The sequence below is a fragment of the Equus caballus genome, chromosome 5 (genome assembly GCF_041296265.1).
Source record: "Equus caballus isolate H_3958 breed thoroughbred chromosome 5, TB-T2T, whole genome shotgun sequence".
Classification (NCBI taxonomy): domain Eukaryota; kingdom Metazoa; phylum Chordata; class Mammalia; order Perissodactyla; family Equidae; genus Equus; species Equus caballus.
The window spans coordinates 14756868-14770791 of record NC_091688.1 but is presented as its reverse complement, the minus strand read 5'-3'; the positions used below and the strand labels follow the sequence as shown (position 1 = coordinate 14770791).

The window sequence follows — 13924 nt, the reverse complement described above, 5'->3', positions numbered from 1 at the left end:
GTTTACTCTTTGTGATTTGCAGGTCTAGGGTTTTGACAAATGCATAGGATCAGACAGTACATACAAAACCACACAGAACATACAATACCTTACATAAGAGTTGATTCACACTAAAAGTTCTCCTGTGCATCTGCTTTATAGTCAACCACTTCCTCTTCCACCTAACAACTGGGAACCATTAATTTGTTTTCCATCCCTATAGTTTTGCCTTTTCTGGAATGTCATATAAATGGAATTATAGAATACATAGGCTTTTGGGGCGTGCTTCTTTCAATTAGTAAAATTTACTTAAAATTCATCTATTTTGTTGCATGAGTTAATAGCTTGTTCCTTTTAATCACTGAATCTTATTCCATTGTATATTTACCAGTTTGTTTATTCATCCATCTCACAAGACATCTTAGTTGCCTCCAGTTTTTAGCAATTATGAATAATGGTGTTATGAGTATTAGTATACAGGTTTTGTGTGGATATAAGTTTTCAAATCACTTGGACAACTACCTAGACATGTGATTTCTGGGTCATTATAAAATACTGTGAAAATGTCTCCAAAGTAGCCATACCATTTTGCGTTCTCTTCAGCAATGAATGCAAGTTTCTGGAGCTCTGCATCCTTGCCAACTTGTTGTCAGGTTTTTTGAATTTTACTCATTCTAACAGGCATATTGTAGTATTTCATTGTGATTTTAATTTTCATTTCCCTAATGACACATGATATTGAAGATCTTTCCTATGTCTATTTGCCATTTGCATATTTTCTTCAATGAAGTGTCTGTTCAGATCTTTTGCACCTTTTTAAATTAGGTTGTGGGTTTTCTTGTTGTTAAGTTTTCAGAGTCCTTTATATATTCTGGATACAAGTCCTTTATCCAATATGTGATTTACAAATATTTTCTACTAGTCTGTGGCTTAATTTTCATTCTCCTAACAATGTCTTTCACAGAAAAGAAATTTTTTAATTTTGAACAAAGTACAACTTATCAATTTTTTCTTTCATGGATTGTACTTTTGGTGTGGTATCTGAGAAATCATTGCCAAACCAAAGGTAACCTAGATTTTCTCCTATGTTTTCTTCTACATATTGGTGTTTTAAATGGTTTAATTCCTTTGGATCTTGGTTGGTCTGTGAAGTCTAGCTGCCTATGCTCTCCAGGCTCCTAATTCCATTTCCTCAACTCAGGGAGACTGCTGGGCTCCATGCTCTGTGGTCTGGAGACTCTCTCCAGGTAGTAAGCCAGGGGCAATAACAGCGCTCATCTCATCTGTTTCCTGTCTCTCATGAATCAGTATCATTCACTGCCTAATGTCCACGGTCTTAAAAACAGCTATTTCATACGTTTTGTCTGACATTTTAGGAGGGAGGGCAACCTGGTCCTGTTCCTCCATTGTGGCCAGAAGCAGAAATCCAAATAATTTAATTCTATATTGTTTGAAGAAGTTAAATAAATCAAAAAGTCACAGTTTGTGACATTTCAAATTAGTCACTTGACAATTATTTATTCACAGTTTTTGGAGGCCACACACCATGGTAAACACTTCAGTTACACCATTAAACAAGTCATATGTTCACTGTCTATTCTTCTGAGTCTCACAGACACTATCAATAATTAACTGCCATCAGTACTTTAATTACAAACACTACTATTAACAAGATAAAATTTAGTAAAGGTTAAATTCATTCTGTAAGAGAAACGCTATTATTCCTCTACCCTTAATTTCTCCCATGAGGTGGAAATTGTCACTATGAAGCCTGATCCTAAAATGAATTTCATTAGTGTTTAATCCAGCAGGCCACAAAATATTTTTGATTGTGTATATTTATCAGTAAAAAAATATGAGCATGCTTGTCAATATTTATAAACTACTGTCTTAGTCTGTCTGGGCTGCCGTAACAGAAGACCACAGACCGGGGGGCTTAAACACCAGAAACTTATTTTCTCACAATTGTGGAGGCTGGAATCCAAGACCAAGACGCTGGCAGGGTTGTTTCTGCTGACACCCCTCTTCTTGCTTGTAGACTGATGCCTTCTGTGTCCTCACAAGGCCTTTTCTCCATGCACGCACACTCCTGGTGTCTTCTCTTCTTCTAAGAACACCAGTCCTACTGGATTAGAGGTCCACCCTTACGACCTCATTTAACTTTATCTCCTTAAAGGCCCTATCTCCAAATACTATCATATTGGAAGTTAGAGCTTCAACAAATGGATTTTCAGGGGACACAATTAAGTCCATAACATTCCACCCGCTGGCTCCCCAAAATTCATTCCTTCTCACACGCAAAACACATTCACCCCATCCCCACAGCCCCAAAAGTCTTAACCCATTCCAGCATAAACTACAAGTCTAAAGTCTCATCTAAATATCTCAATCAGGTATGTGAGAGGTATGTGAGACTCAAGGTAAGATTCATCCTGAGGCAAAATTCCTATCTAGCAGTGAACCTATGAAACAAGGCAAGCTAAGTGCTTCCAAAATATAATGGTGGGACAGGCATAGAACAGACAACCCTATTCCAAAAGAAAGAAATTGGAAAGAAGAAAGGGTGACAAGTCTCATGCAAGTCCAAAACCTAGCAGGGTAAATTTCATTACATCTTAAGGCCCAAGAATAATCCTCTTTAGCTGGATGCTCTGCCCTCCAGGCCCACCAGCGTGGCTGCCATGCTTTCCAGGCCCACTGGCGTGGCCATTCCTCCTCACCCTTGAGGGGCAGTCGCACTCCCTCGGCCATCAGCAGTGGCCTTGTTCCTGAGACCCTGAGCAGGGGCAGCCTGGACAAGTGAAACTAAGGAGATGGCCCCACCCTCTGAAACCAATGAGGGGACAGCCTTGCCATCTGGGCCTGTGATGGCAGTGGCTGCTCTGATTTCTGAATCACCCTCAGGGTTATTCTTTCACTTTTCTTGAAGGATAAGGCTTATTCACAGCTGGACAGCTCTATTGTCTCATCCCGTAGAATCCCAGAAATCTGAAAGCCTTCCTATATTTCATCCCATTTCTTGCCCTTTAGTCCAAATTGGCCATGTCTCTGCTGGGATGATCCCATCTCTATTCCTGGTTTCTGCTGAGATGGCTGATTAAATCCATGGGTAATCTCTTTATGGAGTGATTGTCCAGTCACACCCTTGGTGTTCTCTCCAGAAGAGCTTTCTCATTTTTCACAATATGGATAGGCTAAAAATTTTCCAAATCTTCAAGTTCTGGTTCCTTTTTGCTTTACAATTCCTTCAATTTATCTCTCCTCTCTCATTTTACTATAAGCAGTAAGGAGAAACCAGGCCATGCCTTCAACACTTGCTTAGAAATCTCCTCAGCTAAATAGCTGAGTTCATCACTTTTAACTTCCACTTTCCATAAAATACTATAATGCAGTTCAGCCGAGTTCTTTGCCACTTTATAACAAGGACTGCCTTTCTTCCAGTTTCCAATAACATGTTCCTCATTTCCATCTTTATCAGACTTCATCAGCATCACCATTATTTAATGTCCATAGTCCTACCAACAATCTCTGCAAGGTAGGCTTTTTCTAGCATGCACCTCAAAACGCTTCTAACCTCTACTCATTACCCAGTTCTAAAGCCACTTTCACATTTTAGCACTTGTTATAGAGCACCCCACTTCTAGGTAGGACTGCCATAGCTACAGACTGCTATACCCATATATTATATTCATTATAAAATTTACAAATATTTTAAAAGAATGAGAAAAATTTAAATTTAAATATTTTCTTCTTGCACTCCAAAGACTGTCTTGCCTATTCTGCTTTAAAGACTATAGTTCTAAACTATCAATCCAAAACAACGCTTAAGAGCCAGTTATTTAAAAAATAAATTCTAGAATGGAGGCTGTTAACATTCTGACTTTGTCTTAAAGGTGCCATTTATTGCCAGATTCTGTTTTCTTCATTATGTTATTTACTACTTATTATTTGATAGGAGTACAGCTTTTGTTTATGATCTAGGAACAGTTAAGTAATGAATTTTAATCTAGTTATTATATCTGATATTAACATTTATTTAAAAAAGTATCCTTATTGTATTTTTAACAATTTAAAGTTAATTAATAATGTAGTTTCCTTTTTATGATTATGTTACATATCTATAATAGGAAAAAGTTATTTTTTTCAGTGTTGAGTATACATTTTCCATTCATATGCATGTTCTGCTAGAATTAGTTTTGCCACCTCTTAGGATTGTGACACACAATTGTGTAAAACATTGGCATGGGCTACCAGCATAGTGTATGGCCTTGAAATAGTTTCACCTGGACACATTTAATATCAGACATGTAACCGTGTCATTATCACCATGTTCTAATTATATTAACCAGCTCAATCACAAATATCTCAAAGGGCTGGAAGCCTCCCCAAACAAACAAATATACATATATGTGCAAGAAAAGTTACCTTTCTCATCGGGAAGAGATGGTACGCTATCACTCCGCAGAGAATCATCTGCAGCAGTCTGAACCTGTTCATCAATAGAACTCTCCATCTTTTCACCATGAAGTTTCTTCTCATTTTCCTTAGAAGATAGAACTGAAGGACTTTCTTGACGGCTGCTACCACTACTACTTCTGTTTATGGATATTATGGAAACAAACCAAAAAAAAAAAGGCGACAAAGTGAGGATCATTAACTTCAAAGTAAACATATTTAGACAAAGAAATGTGCCTTATGATCAATATATAAAATGATGAAAGATATAACATAAAACATAAAAATGCTAAGTAGACACAAGTCTGAGAAGAAACTGCTTTAGAAAAGATGAGTAGGAAGGAGGAAGGTTTCACTTTTAAATAATCATGATGGGTATCCACTACTCTCAGGCGATCACTCCCCTTTATCCTTTTATTTTAAAATCAAGCTCCTGGGAAAGGGGGCTTCTACTTGCTGTTTCCACTTCCTTACTTTTCATCAACATCACAATTTATCACAATCTGCTTCAATCCCAACTATTCTACTGGCACTGTTCTTGTAAACTATACCTGAACTCTAACTGCCAAATCCAACACATAATTTCTTTTTCTGCACAACATTAGATGATGTTAACCTCTATCGTCTTTAAAAGCTCCACTTGCTAAAGCAAATGTAGTAAAATGTTAACATTAGGGTAATCTGGATGAAAGATATTCAAGAACTTTGTATCATTCAACTTTTCTATAACCTTGAAATTATATCAAAATTAAATGTTAAATAAAAGAGCTCTCCTTATATTCCCTGACTCTACTCTCACCTGCTTCTCTTGCTTATCTTCCTAAACAAGCTTCCCTGTATTTCTTCCACTTCCTTTTAATTTTTCTATCTTTCCTTAAAACAATGGTGCTTTCTAGAATTTTGGTTTTGGTAGCTTTCTGTTTTATGCTACATACTCTCTTTGGGCAATCTTACACACCCCTATAATTTAAACTACTATCATTTAGATTGAGCCTCAAATCTGTACCAGTAGCTCTGCCCTTCTCCTGATTTTAAGCCTCAAGTTTCCAAATGCTTAGTGAACTTGTTTTCAAGTTCAATGTTTTCCACCCTCCTCCTTCGCTTTCCTTAGTTTATTCATTCACTTAAATATATATTTGTTGTCAGTACTGTTGAGTCGATTCTAACTCCTAGCAATCCTGTACAGCAGAGTGGAACCCTGCCTGGTCTTTGTGTACTATCCTCTCACCTTCTGGCGCTATGTCAGACAATGTCCCACTGCTATTCATAGGGCTTTCATGGCCAATTTTTTGGGAAGTAGGTGGCGAGGTCCTTCTTCTTAGTCTTAGTCTCAAAGCTCTGCTAAAACCTATCCACCATGGATGACCCTGCTGGTATTTGAAATACCAGTGGCATAGCTTTCAGTACCATAGCAACATGCAACTGCCACAGTTAAGACAACTGACAGATGGGTGGTGTGTTTCCCTGACCAGGAAACGAATCCAAGCTGTGGTGGTGAGAGTGCCAAATCTTAACCACTAGACCACCAGGACAGATAAATATATATATTAATATTTAGAGTTATAAGGAGCTTATGCACACATACATATATATATATGTCAAGGAGCTAATCATGAGCCAGGTGCTGAGATCCTCTGCATAAACAGATCCTTTCTGCCAAGGTGCTTGTGGACCCCTTCTCCCACTCCCAAGGAAGGTTTGGTCACTTCTGTCTCTGTGTTGATACCGCTTTTTGTGTGTGTTCTTATGATAGTATTTATCAGAATATTATCCAATTATTTGTCTAATTTAATAAATGTTTTTAACAGGATAAATCATATAATAAAGTTATAAGTAAAAGATACAATGCAGGAGACAGCAAATGCTTTGGAGTCAGAAAGATATGGGGTTAATCTCAATTCTTCCATTTAGTAGTTATATGCCAATCATTCCCTCAATAAACATGTAGTAGATTGCCTACTGTGTGCTAGGGCTATTGATAAGTTCTGGGGATAGAAGAATAATATGGTCTTCATTAGGATGGGTATAACGAAAAAGAAAGACAATAACAAGTGTTGGAGAGGATGTGGAAAACTTTTATATTCTTGGTGGGAAAGTAAAATGGAACAGCTACTTTGGAAAACAGTTTGGCAACTCTTCAAAAAGTTAAACAGAGTTACTATATGATCCTGCAATCCTTCTCCTAAGTATATACCCAAGAGAAATTAAAACAAATGCCCACACAAAAACAGTTAAAAAGTGGAAACAATCCAAATGTCCATCAACCGATGGATAAATAAAATGTGGTAGATCCATGCAATAGAATATTATTTGGCTATATAAATAAAGTACTGATATATGATAGAGGAACCTTGAAAACATTATACTAAGTCAAAGAAGCCAGTCACAAAGGACCACACATTGTATGATGCCATTTATATGAAATGTCCAAAAAGACAAATCCGTAGGAACAGAAATAGAAAGTAGATTAATGGTTGGCAGAGGCTGGGGAAGAAGAGGCATAAGAAGTGGCTGCTAATGGGTACAGGGTTCTATTTGGGGTGATGAGAACATAGCCCTCAAAGAATTCTAATCTAGATAACTGACGAGTAAAGGAACAAGGATATAGAAGCTAGTAAAGGCTGTAAGAGTTATATTCAGAGTATTGTGGGAGAACATAGATCTACAGCAGACCAGGGGTAGCACTGATTCTTGAAGGAGAAGTAAAAGTAACCCAAATGAAATGGACAGAGAGGGTCTAAAGGAAGACGCATTAGACGCAACGGCACAGAAGACAAAGAGAGCATGGTTTTAGAGATCTGAAGTAGTTAGAATTAGTGGAGTGTGACAAGAAGGGAAATGCCAAGAGACACAGCTGCAGATGGACCAAAGGCTCAATAACAAAGGCACTTTCATGTTATATTAAGTGGCTCTGAGAGAATACTGAGGGTTTCAAACAGGTGAATAACCAATTGGCTGCAAATTTTAGAAAAATCACTCTGATTACCATGTGGTTAATGAATAGAGTGAGGAAAGGTTAGAGGATGGGGAAACGTATTAGGAGTCCACTGCAGTAACTCAGATCGTGGCCTAAATGAAGTGTCAGTGAAGGTTAAACGAAAGTCACATGGTTCCAGACACACAGTATGTACTCAATAACTGTTGGTACTTACCTCACGTTGATTTTCACATGTTTTTAGAATCACGATTTAATTTTTTAATTGAGGTTTTACTACACTCTGACAACGTAGGTATCCTACCTCTAAGAATTCTGGAAAGAAGCCCCTAAAACCTTCCAATCCAAGGACAGAATCATAATTGAAAACTATAGATGTTAATAATGTCCCAAGTACCAATGACAAAGTACTCAATCTTCTTTTACAATAATAAAAATTAGCACATACAGTAATGTCAAGAAATACGAATGTCAGCAAAGCAATGTAGAAGAAACAAAGGCTTTGGAGCCAGATAAACCAAGGTTCAATTCCTTGGTGTGCCACTATCTATGTGACCTTCGGTGAGTTTCTGAGTACTTCTCTGAGCCTTTGTTCCCTCATCTATCAAAGGAGGATAATATCTGTCTTGGAAAGTTGTTATGAAGAGTAAATGTAGGAAAAACAACTTATACAGTGCCTGTACAATGTAAGCTCTCAAGGAATGGTAGCTATATTATTACATGGAACAACTACTTTGTAAATCAGCTAATTAAATGGGGGAAGCCAGAACTTTGAAGGGAAGACACTATCTCATTTAAAGAAATGAGACTAAAAATTAAAAAAAAACAATGTCTAAGCCATTTATCAGACTTTACTAAATCAAACTCACCTTCTATCATGATTCTTGTATCTTGAAGACTCAGAATAACTATCATATGAGGGGGAATACTTCCGATGCTTTGAGTCAAGGGTCCCTTCTTTACTCTGAGACAGTGAAACAGATTGACTTTTCCTACAAAGAAAAGAAAAACTGATTAAACATTTAAAGTCTCTAATAAAAGAAAAATTTTAAACACTGTTTAACATTAACGAGATAAAATCTTGAATTCATAGAAATAATGAAGTCACTGTTACAAAGTTTTTGAGAAAGAAAGGCATTCACTCATAGAAAAGGGTATATAGCACATTAAAGAATATCTTCTCATATAATAAATATGAGAACTACAAATCACCCAAGTATCAACGAATGTGAACTGAGACTTAAAATCTACAAATTAGAGGCTGTCAAAACGTGATGCAAAAAACGACACACACAAACATGATCACATTATCCAGCCCTGCCTAAAATACTCTCTGATGACCTTTCACTGCTCCTAGAATAAACTCCAGAAGCCTGAAGGTCTGCAAGGCCCTACCATGATCTGATCCCTGCAGCACCTCCTACCATTCTCCCCTTTGCTCTCTGCCTCCAGTCACACTAGTTTCCCTTTACTTTCTTTTCCTACATTTGCATGTATTGACCTGCCTACTCTTTACCTCCTGTATATCACTGACTCCCTTTCTTCCACTAAATCTCACCATAAGCTTTACTTCCTCAGGAAAACTTTCTCTGACCTCCTTGCATTCCCAGGCTATTCAAATTCCTTTCTTACATATCTCAGAGACATACGTTCCTTTTTTTCACAACACTTATCTCAGTTTTAAGTGTTCATTCACTTAAGTGAATATTTGATTAATATCTATCTTCCCTACTATATTCCCAAAACTATATTCCTAGTACCCACAATAGTGCCTGAAACATACTAAATACTCATTACATGTTTGTTGAATGACTGAATATTAACCTATCTGTTTCAGCTCTGGTCCTCAGTTGCTTCACGAAGTCGGGAGCATGTTGCCGCTGGTGGTCATACAGTGTTACTAGTGGAGCTCCTGAAGCAGTGACAGCATCTGAGATATGAGTTCGAGTTAACTCTGCCATCTAAATATGAACACAAACAAAGCAAAAGCAGATGTAAAAAAGATAATATCACAGAAGAACTGAGAGGGAACATAGTGTTTTGGAAAGATCACTGGATTGAAAGCAAGCAAATTCTGCAATAATAGGTAAAATATTGTGGGTAAGTCATTTAGACGCTTTACGTCTCAGCAGCTTCCTTATAAAAATAATGGGTTGAACAATATGATTTCTATGGTTTCACCCAGCTATAACAATCTATGAATTACATAGAAAACCTTCAAGTCATAGAATAAGACACAGTAAACCAAAAATCAAATCTTGCTTTAAGAATCAATTCAGTTACTACTTCCTAAGTCTTTTCTGACCAAGAAAGTGAAGCATATTTTCCCTACTCTTAGCCACTACTGCAATTGCTGCATGCTTTATTCATACAGTATTCATTCAATCACTGCCTTGATGACTTGACGTATTTTTGAAATCTTTATTACTGTTGTCTAAAATTTTTTTGAGAAAAGAGACTCCACTTTATACTTATTTGCACAATCCCATAGTACTCAACATATAGCAGGTTCATGGCTTTCTAATAACAGAATCACTTCAACAAACGGTTCTAAACTGTAACTGATAAAACAAACTGAAACTATATCTATAGATTATGATATTCTATATGGAGACAGCAGTAAAACTATTTCTGGCTTTATCCTTGGTACAGTAAAAGAAAAGACACCAACATCACTCTGGATAAAAATGAAACATCTTGATACAAAGCAGATCAGTGGCTCCCTGGGAACCAAGTTGGTGACTGACTACAAAGGGACAGGAGGGAACTTTTTAGAGTGTTAGAAATATTCTTGATTTCTTGATTATGGTGGTGTTTACAGGGATAGATAGATAAGATATAGAAATATAAAGATATCTATATGTATGTATTTGTTAAAACTCATCAAACTGTATACTTAAAATGGAAACATTTTATTATTTGTAAATTACACATCAATAAAATTGGTATGTTTTTTAAAAGTTTACTCAAGGGCAGGAATTTCTAGTTCTTCTCTATCTTTTTTTCTGGCTCTATATCATTCACATGTATAACACCCTGCAATAAATGTGCTTCTTATTTCAATAGGGTATGGCCCCCATTGAAAGTCACTAATTGAAAGTATGCATTTGCAGGGCCAGCCCTGTAGCCCAGTGATTAAGTTTGGTGTGCTCCGCTTTGGCAGCTCGGGTTCAGTTCTCAGGCATGGACCTACACCACTCGTCAGTGGCCATGCAGTGGCAGCGACTCACACACAAAATAGAGGAAGACTGGCACAGATGTTAGCTTAGGGAGAATCTTTCTCAAGCAAAAAGAGGAGGATTGGCAGCAGATGTTAGTTCAGGGCGAATCTTCCTCAGTAAAAAAAAAAAAAAAAAGTATTCATTTGCTGGATGTTAGAAACCCATTACTGCAAAGAGCAAAGTTACTGACATTGACTAAAAAGAACTAGAAACAAAAATGTTCTCCATGGCTCTTACCTCACAGATCTGGCGTGCTGCATCTGTGGTGAGGCGAGCAGCCTCTGTTTGCTGGGCAGCTATTTTACAAGTTGCTTCCTGCAGGACTTCAGTCACATCCCGTTGTGATTTAACCACCTGCTGTAATGATTCCGCATGGACCTGTAAATAAAAACGGGTGAAAAGAGAACTTATGTCTCAGTCTCTCCCCATTCCAAATTAGTTTTTATTAGTAAATTTGTTTCATGGATTGAATGCCTTGTAAAAGAAAAAACCATTTGACTACTATTTGGATTTCATATCTTAAAATCTAGAGTTTAAAATCTGGAATCTTAAAGTCACTGCTGGACCTTAAGTCTTAACCACTGTTCACGAGCTGATGTGTCTGCAGACAAGGAATCACTATACACCTCAGTTTCCACTTCTCTAAATTGGAGACAAATCTTGACTACTTAATTTCACAGGGCTGTTACAAGAATCAAATGACATGAAATTAACCCATATGGCATAATGTACTAAAACATTATTATTTATATCTTTTCTTTTTTATTCCTATATAACTAATAGAATACTGAAGTAATTTCAAAGATAAAAATTTAAGTTTAAAGAACCAGTACACACTGCAAAATAAGTTACCTGAGCTGCTTTGTTTCGGGTTTCTTCTAATTGTCTCTGACACTCCAGAGCCTCTTTTTCAGCCTTTAATTTCAAAAGGGCCAAGTCTCTTTCATGGCGTTGCTGCTGTGCCTTTGAAATAAAGAAATAATCAACTACTAATTCTATGATACTAAATTATTTTAATACAGTGACTATATTTAAACTCAATGCTATTTTTCTAACACAAATATTTCGAAGCAACAAATTAGAGCCTAAAGGAAAGAAGGTAAATAGGATAGACATTAACCATTTATCATCTATCAAAATGTTTAGTGACCACCTACTATGTGTCAAATATGTAATAATATAAAACATTCCCAAGGCCTACAGGACTAAGAACTGATAATAAAAAGTTGGTGTGAAACTAAAAGCTATGGTGCCTAACTCTTTGAAAGAGATTAAAATGTCCTGTGTGTAAAAACAAAGATAATGCTTCACACCTCACACTTCTATGATTCCTTTATTTTGATTTGAAGAAGCAGTTTCATAAAAATGTTGGCCCAAAAAAGGTCTTCTTTTCACCAGGACCCTTTCTTACCAGTATTCCATAAAATGCTATCTATAAATTTATATATTGTCATTTCTTCTGGAATAGTGCTAAATAATATAGCTCCTCTAAAGGTGGGAAGGCTGTGTATAAAGCCATATAATGCCCTGTCCAAATCTGGAAACCCAGAATTATAACTTATCCCTAAAATGGTAGAAAACCTCAGTGCTTTTTCAGATTTCAAGGTAAGTACGCATGGCCACTGCAATGGGGCCATTTCCTCAATCCAGTGATTTTTAACAAAGTCGTTATCAGTCCCTTCCTACTCTCCACCAGAGAGCATTTGGAAAAGTCTGGAGAGTTTTTGCTGTCACAACTGGATAGCACTACTGCTATTTATTGGGAGGGGTGCATGAATGCTGAACTCCCGACAAAGCATGGGATAGTTCCACACAAAGAACTGCCTATAGGTATTTTGGGAGGAACAACTATAAAATGAAATTGAAAAAAAATATCATTTATGACAGAATCAAAAGACATAAAATATTTAGGAAGAAATTTCAAAATGTATAAGACCTCTACAGTGAAAATTACACTGCTGAGAGAATATTTAAAAACCTAAATAAATAGAAAAAGATACCATCATGATCACGAATTAGAAGATGCAATACTGTCAAGATGTGAATTCTCCCCAAACTGATCTACAGATTCAATGCCATTCAAATCAAAATCTTGTCAGGCTTTTTTTTTTTGGTAGACACTGATAAACTGATTCTAAAGTTAGGCAGAAATGCAAAAACGTTATAATAGCCAAAACCATCTTGAGAGAGAACAAAGTTGGAGCAATTACACCCTGATTTCAAGACACAGTGTAAAGCAATAATAAAACAGTATGGTAATGGCATTAAGGACCGACAAATAGCAATGGAAAAGAACAGAGTCCAGAAATAGACCTACATATAAACGATTACTTAATTGTTGATAAAGGTACCAAGGCAATTTAAGTCTTATTGAGAAAACGGTGCTGGAACAACTGAATAACCATATGGGGGAAAGATGAACTGTGACCACTTCCTCACACTCCATAATTAACTTAAGATGATTCACACACTTATATATAAAAGCCAAAACTATAGAGCTTTCGGGGAAAACATAAAAGAATATCTTTGTTAAGTGTACGCTAATATCTTTTTATTTATTTATTTATTTATTTATTTATTTATTTATTTATTATTTTTGAGGAGGATTAGCCCTGAGCCAACATCCACCACCAATCCTCCTCTCCTTGCTGAGGAAGACTGGCTTTGAGAGTACATTAGTATCTTAGAGTAGGCAAAGATTTCTTAGAAAACAAAAGGCACTACCGTAAAAGAAAAAAATTAACACTAAATTTCATCAAAATTAAAATATTCTGCTCTTCAAAAGAAACAGTTTAAAACAATGAAAAGGCAAACCAAGGACCAGGAAACAATATTTGAAATATATCTGAAAAAGACTTGTTTCTAGAATAAAGAACTCCTACAACTCAGTAATTAAAAGATGAACAACCGGGTATGAAATAGGCAAAAGATTTGAACATTCACAAAAAAAGACTTAAGAATGGTCAATAAATACACAAAAATATGATCAATCTTATCAGTTATAAAAGAAATGCAAATTAAAACCAGCAATGAGATACTACTTTGCACTCACTAGCATAACTAGAATACCAAATAATAGCAGGATATGGAACAACTGGAACTCTCATATACTGCTGTACGATGGTAAGATGTTACAACTATTTAGTAAAAGGGTATAGCAATTTCTTATAAAATTAAACACATACTTACACTTGACCCAAGCAAGTACATTCCTAGGTATTTAAGCAAGAAAAATGAAAATCTGTGTTGAATACAGAAAGCTGTAGAAAATGTTCAGGGGCCAGCCTGGTGGTGTAGTGGTTAAGTTTGCATGCTCTGCTTCAGCAGCCCGGGG

The 13924-nt window shown here is 36.4% G+C and overlaps 1 protein-coding gene across 4 annotated transcripts in view; it reads right to left on the bottom strand.

Annotated features, from left to right (window-relative positions):
• The window catches only part of CEP350 (centrosomal protein 350), a 160223-nt gene that overhangs the window by 68050 nt on the left and 78249 nt on the right, over positions 1-13924 (bottom strand). For all 4 annotated transcript variants that reach the window (XM_014739627.3, XM_070267826.1, XM_014739626.3 and 1 more), the window contains 5 exons: positions 11443-11553; positions 10828-10968; positions 9194-9330; positions 8239-8361; positions 4405-4574 (listed from right to left, as the gene is read on the bottom strand). In XM_014739627.3, the coding sequence (XP_014595113.2) occupies positions 4405-4574; positions 8239-8361; positions 9194-9330; positions 10828-10968; positions 11443-11553 (682 nt within the window). The remainder of the gene's footprint in view (positions 1-4404; positions 4575-8238; positions 8362-9193; positions 9331-10827; positions 10969-11442; positions 11554-13924) is intronic.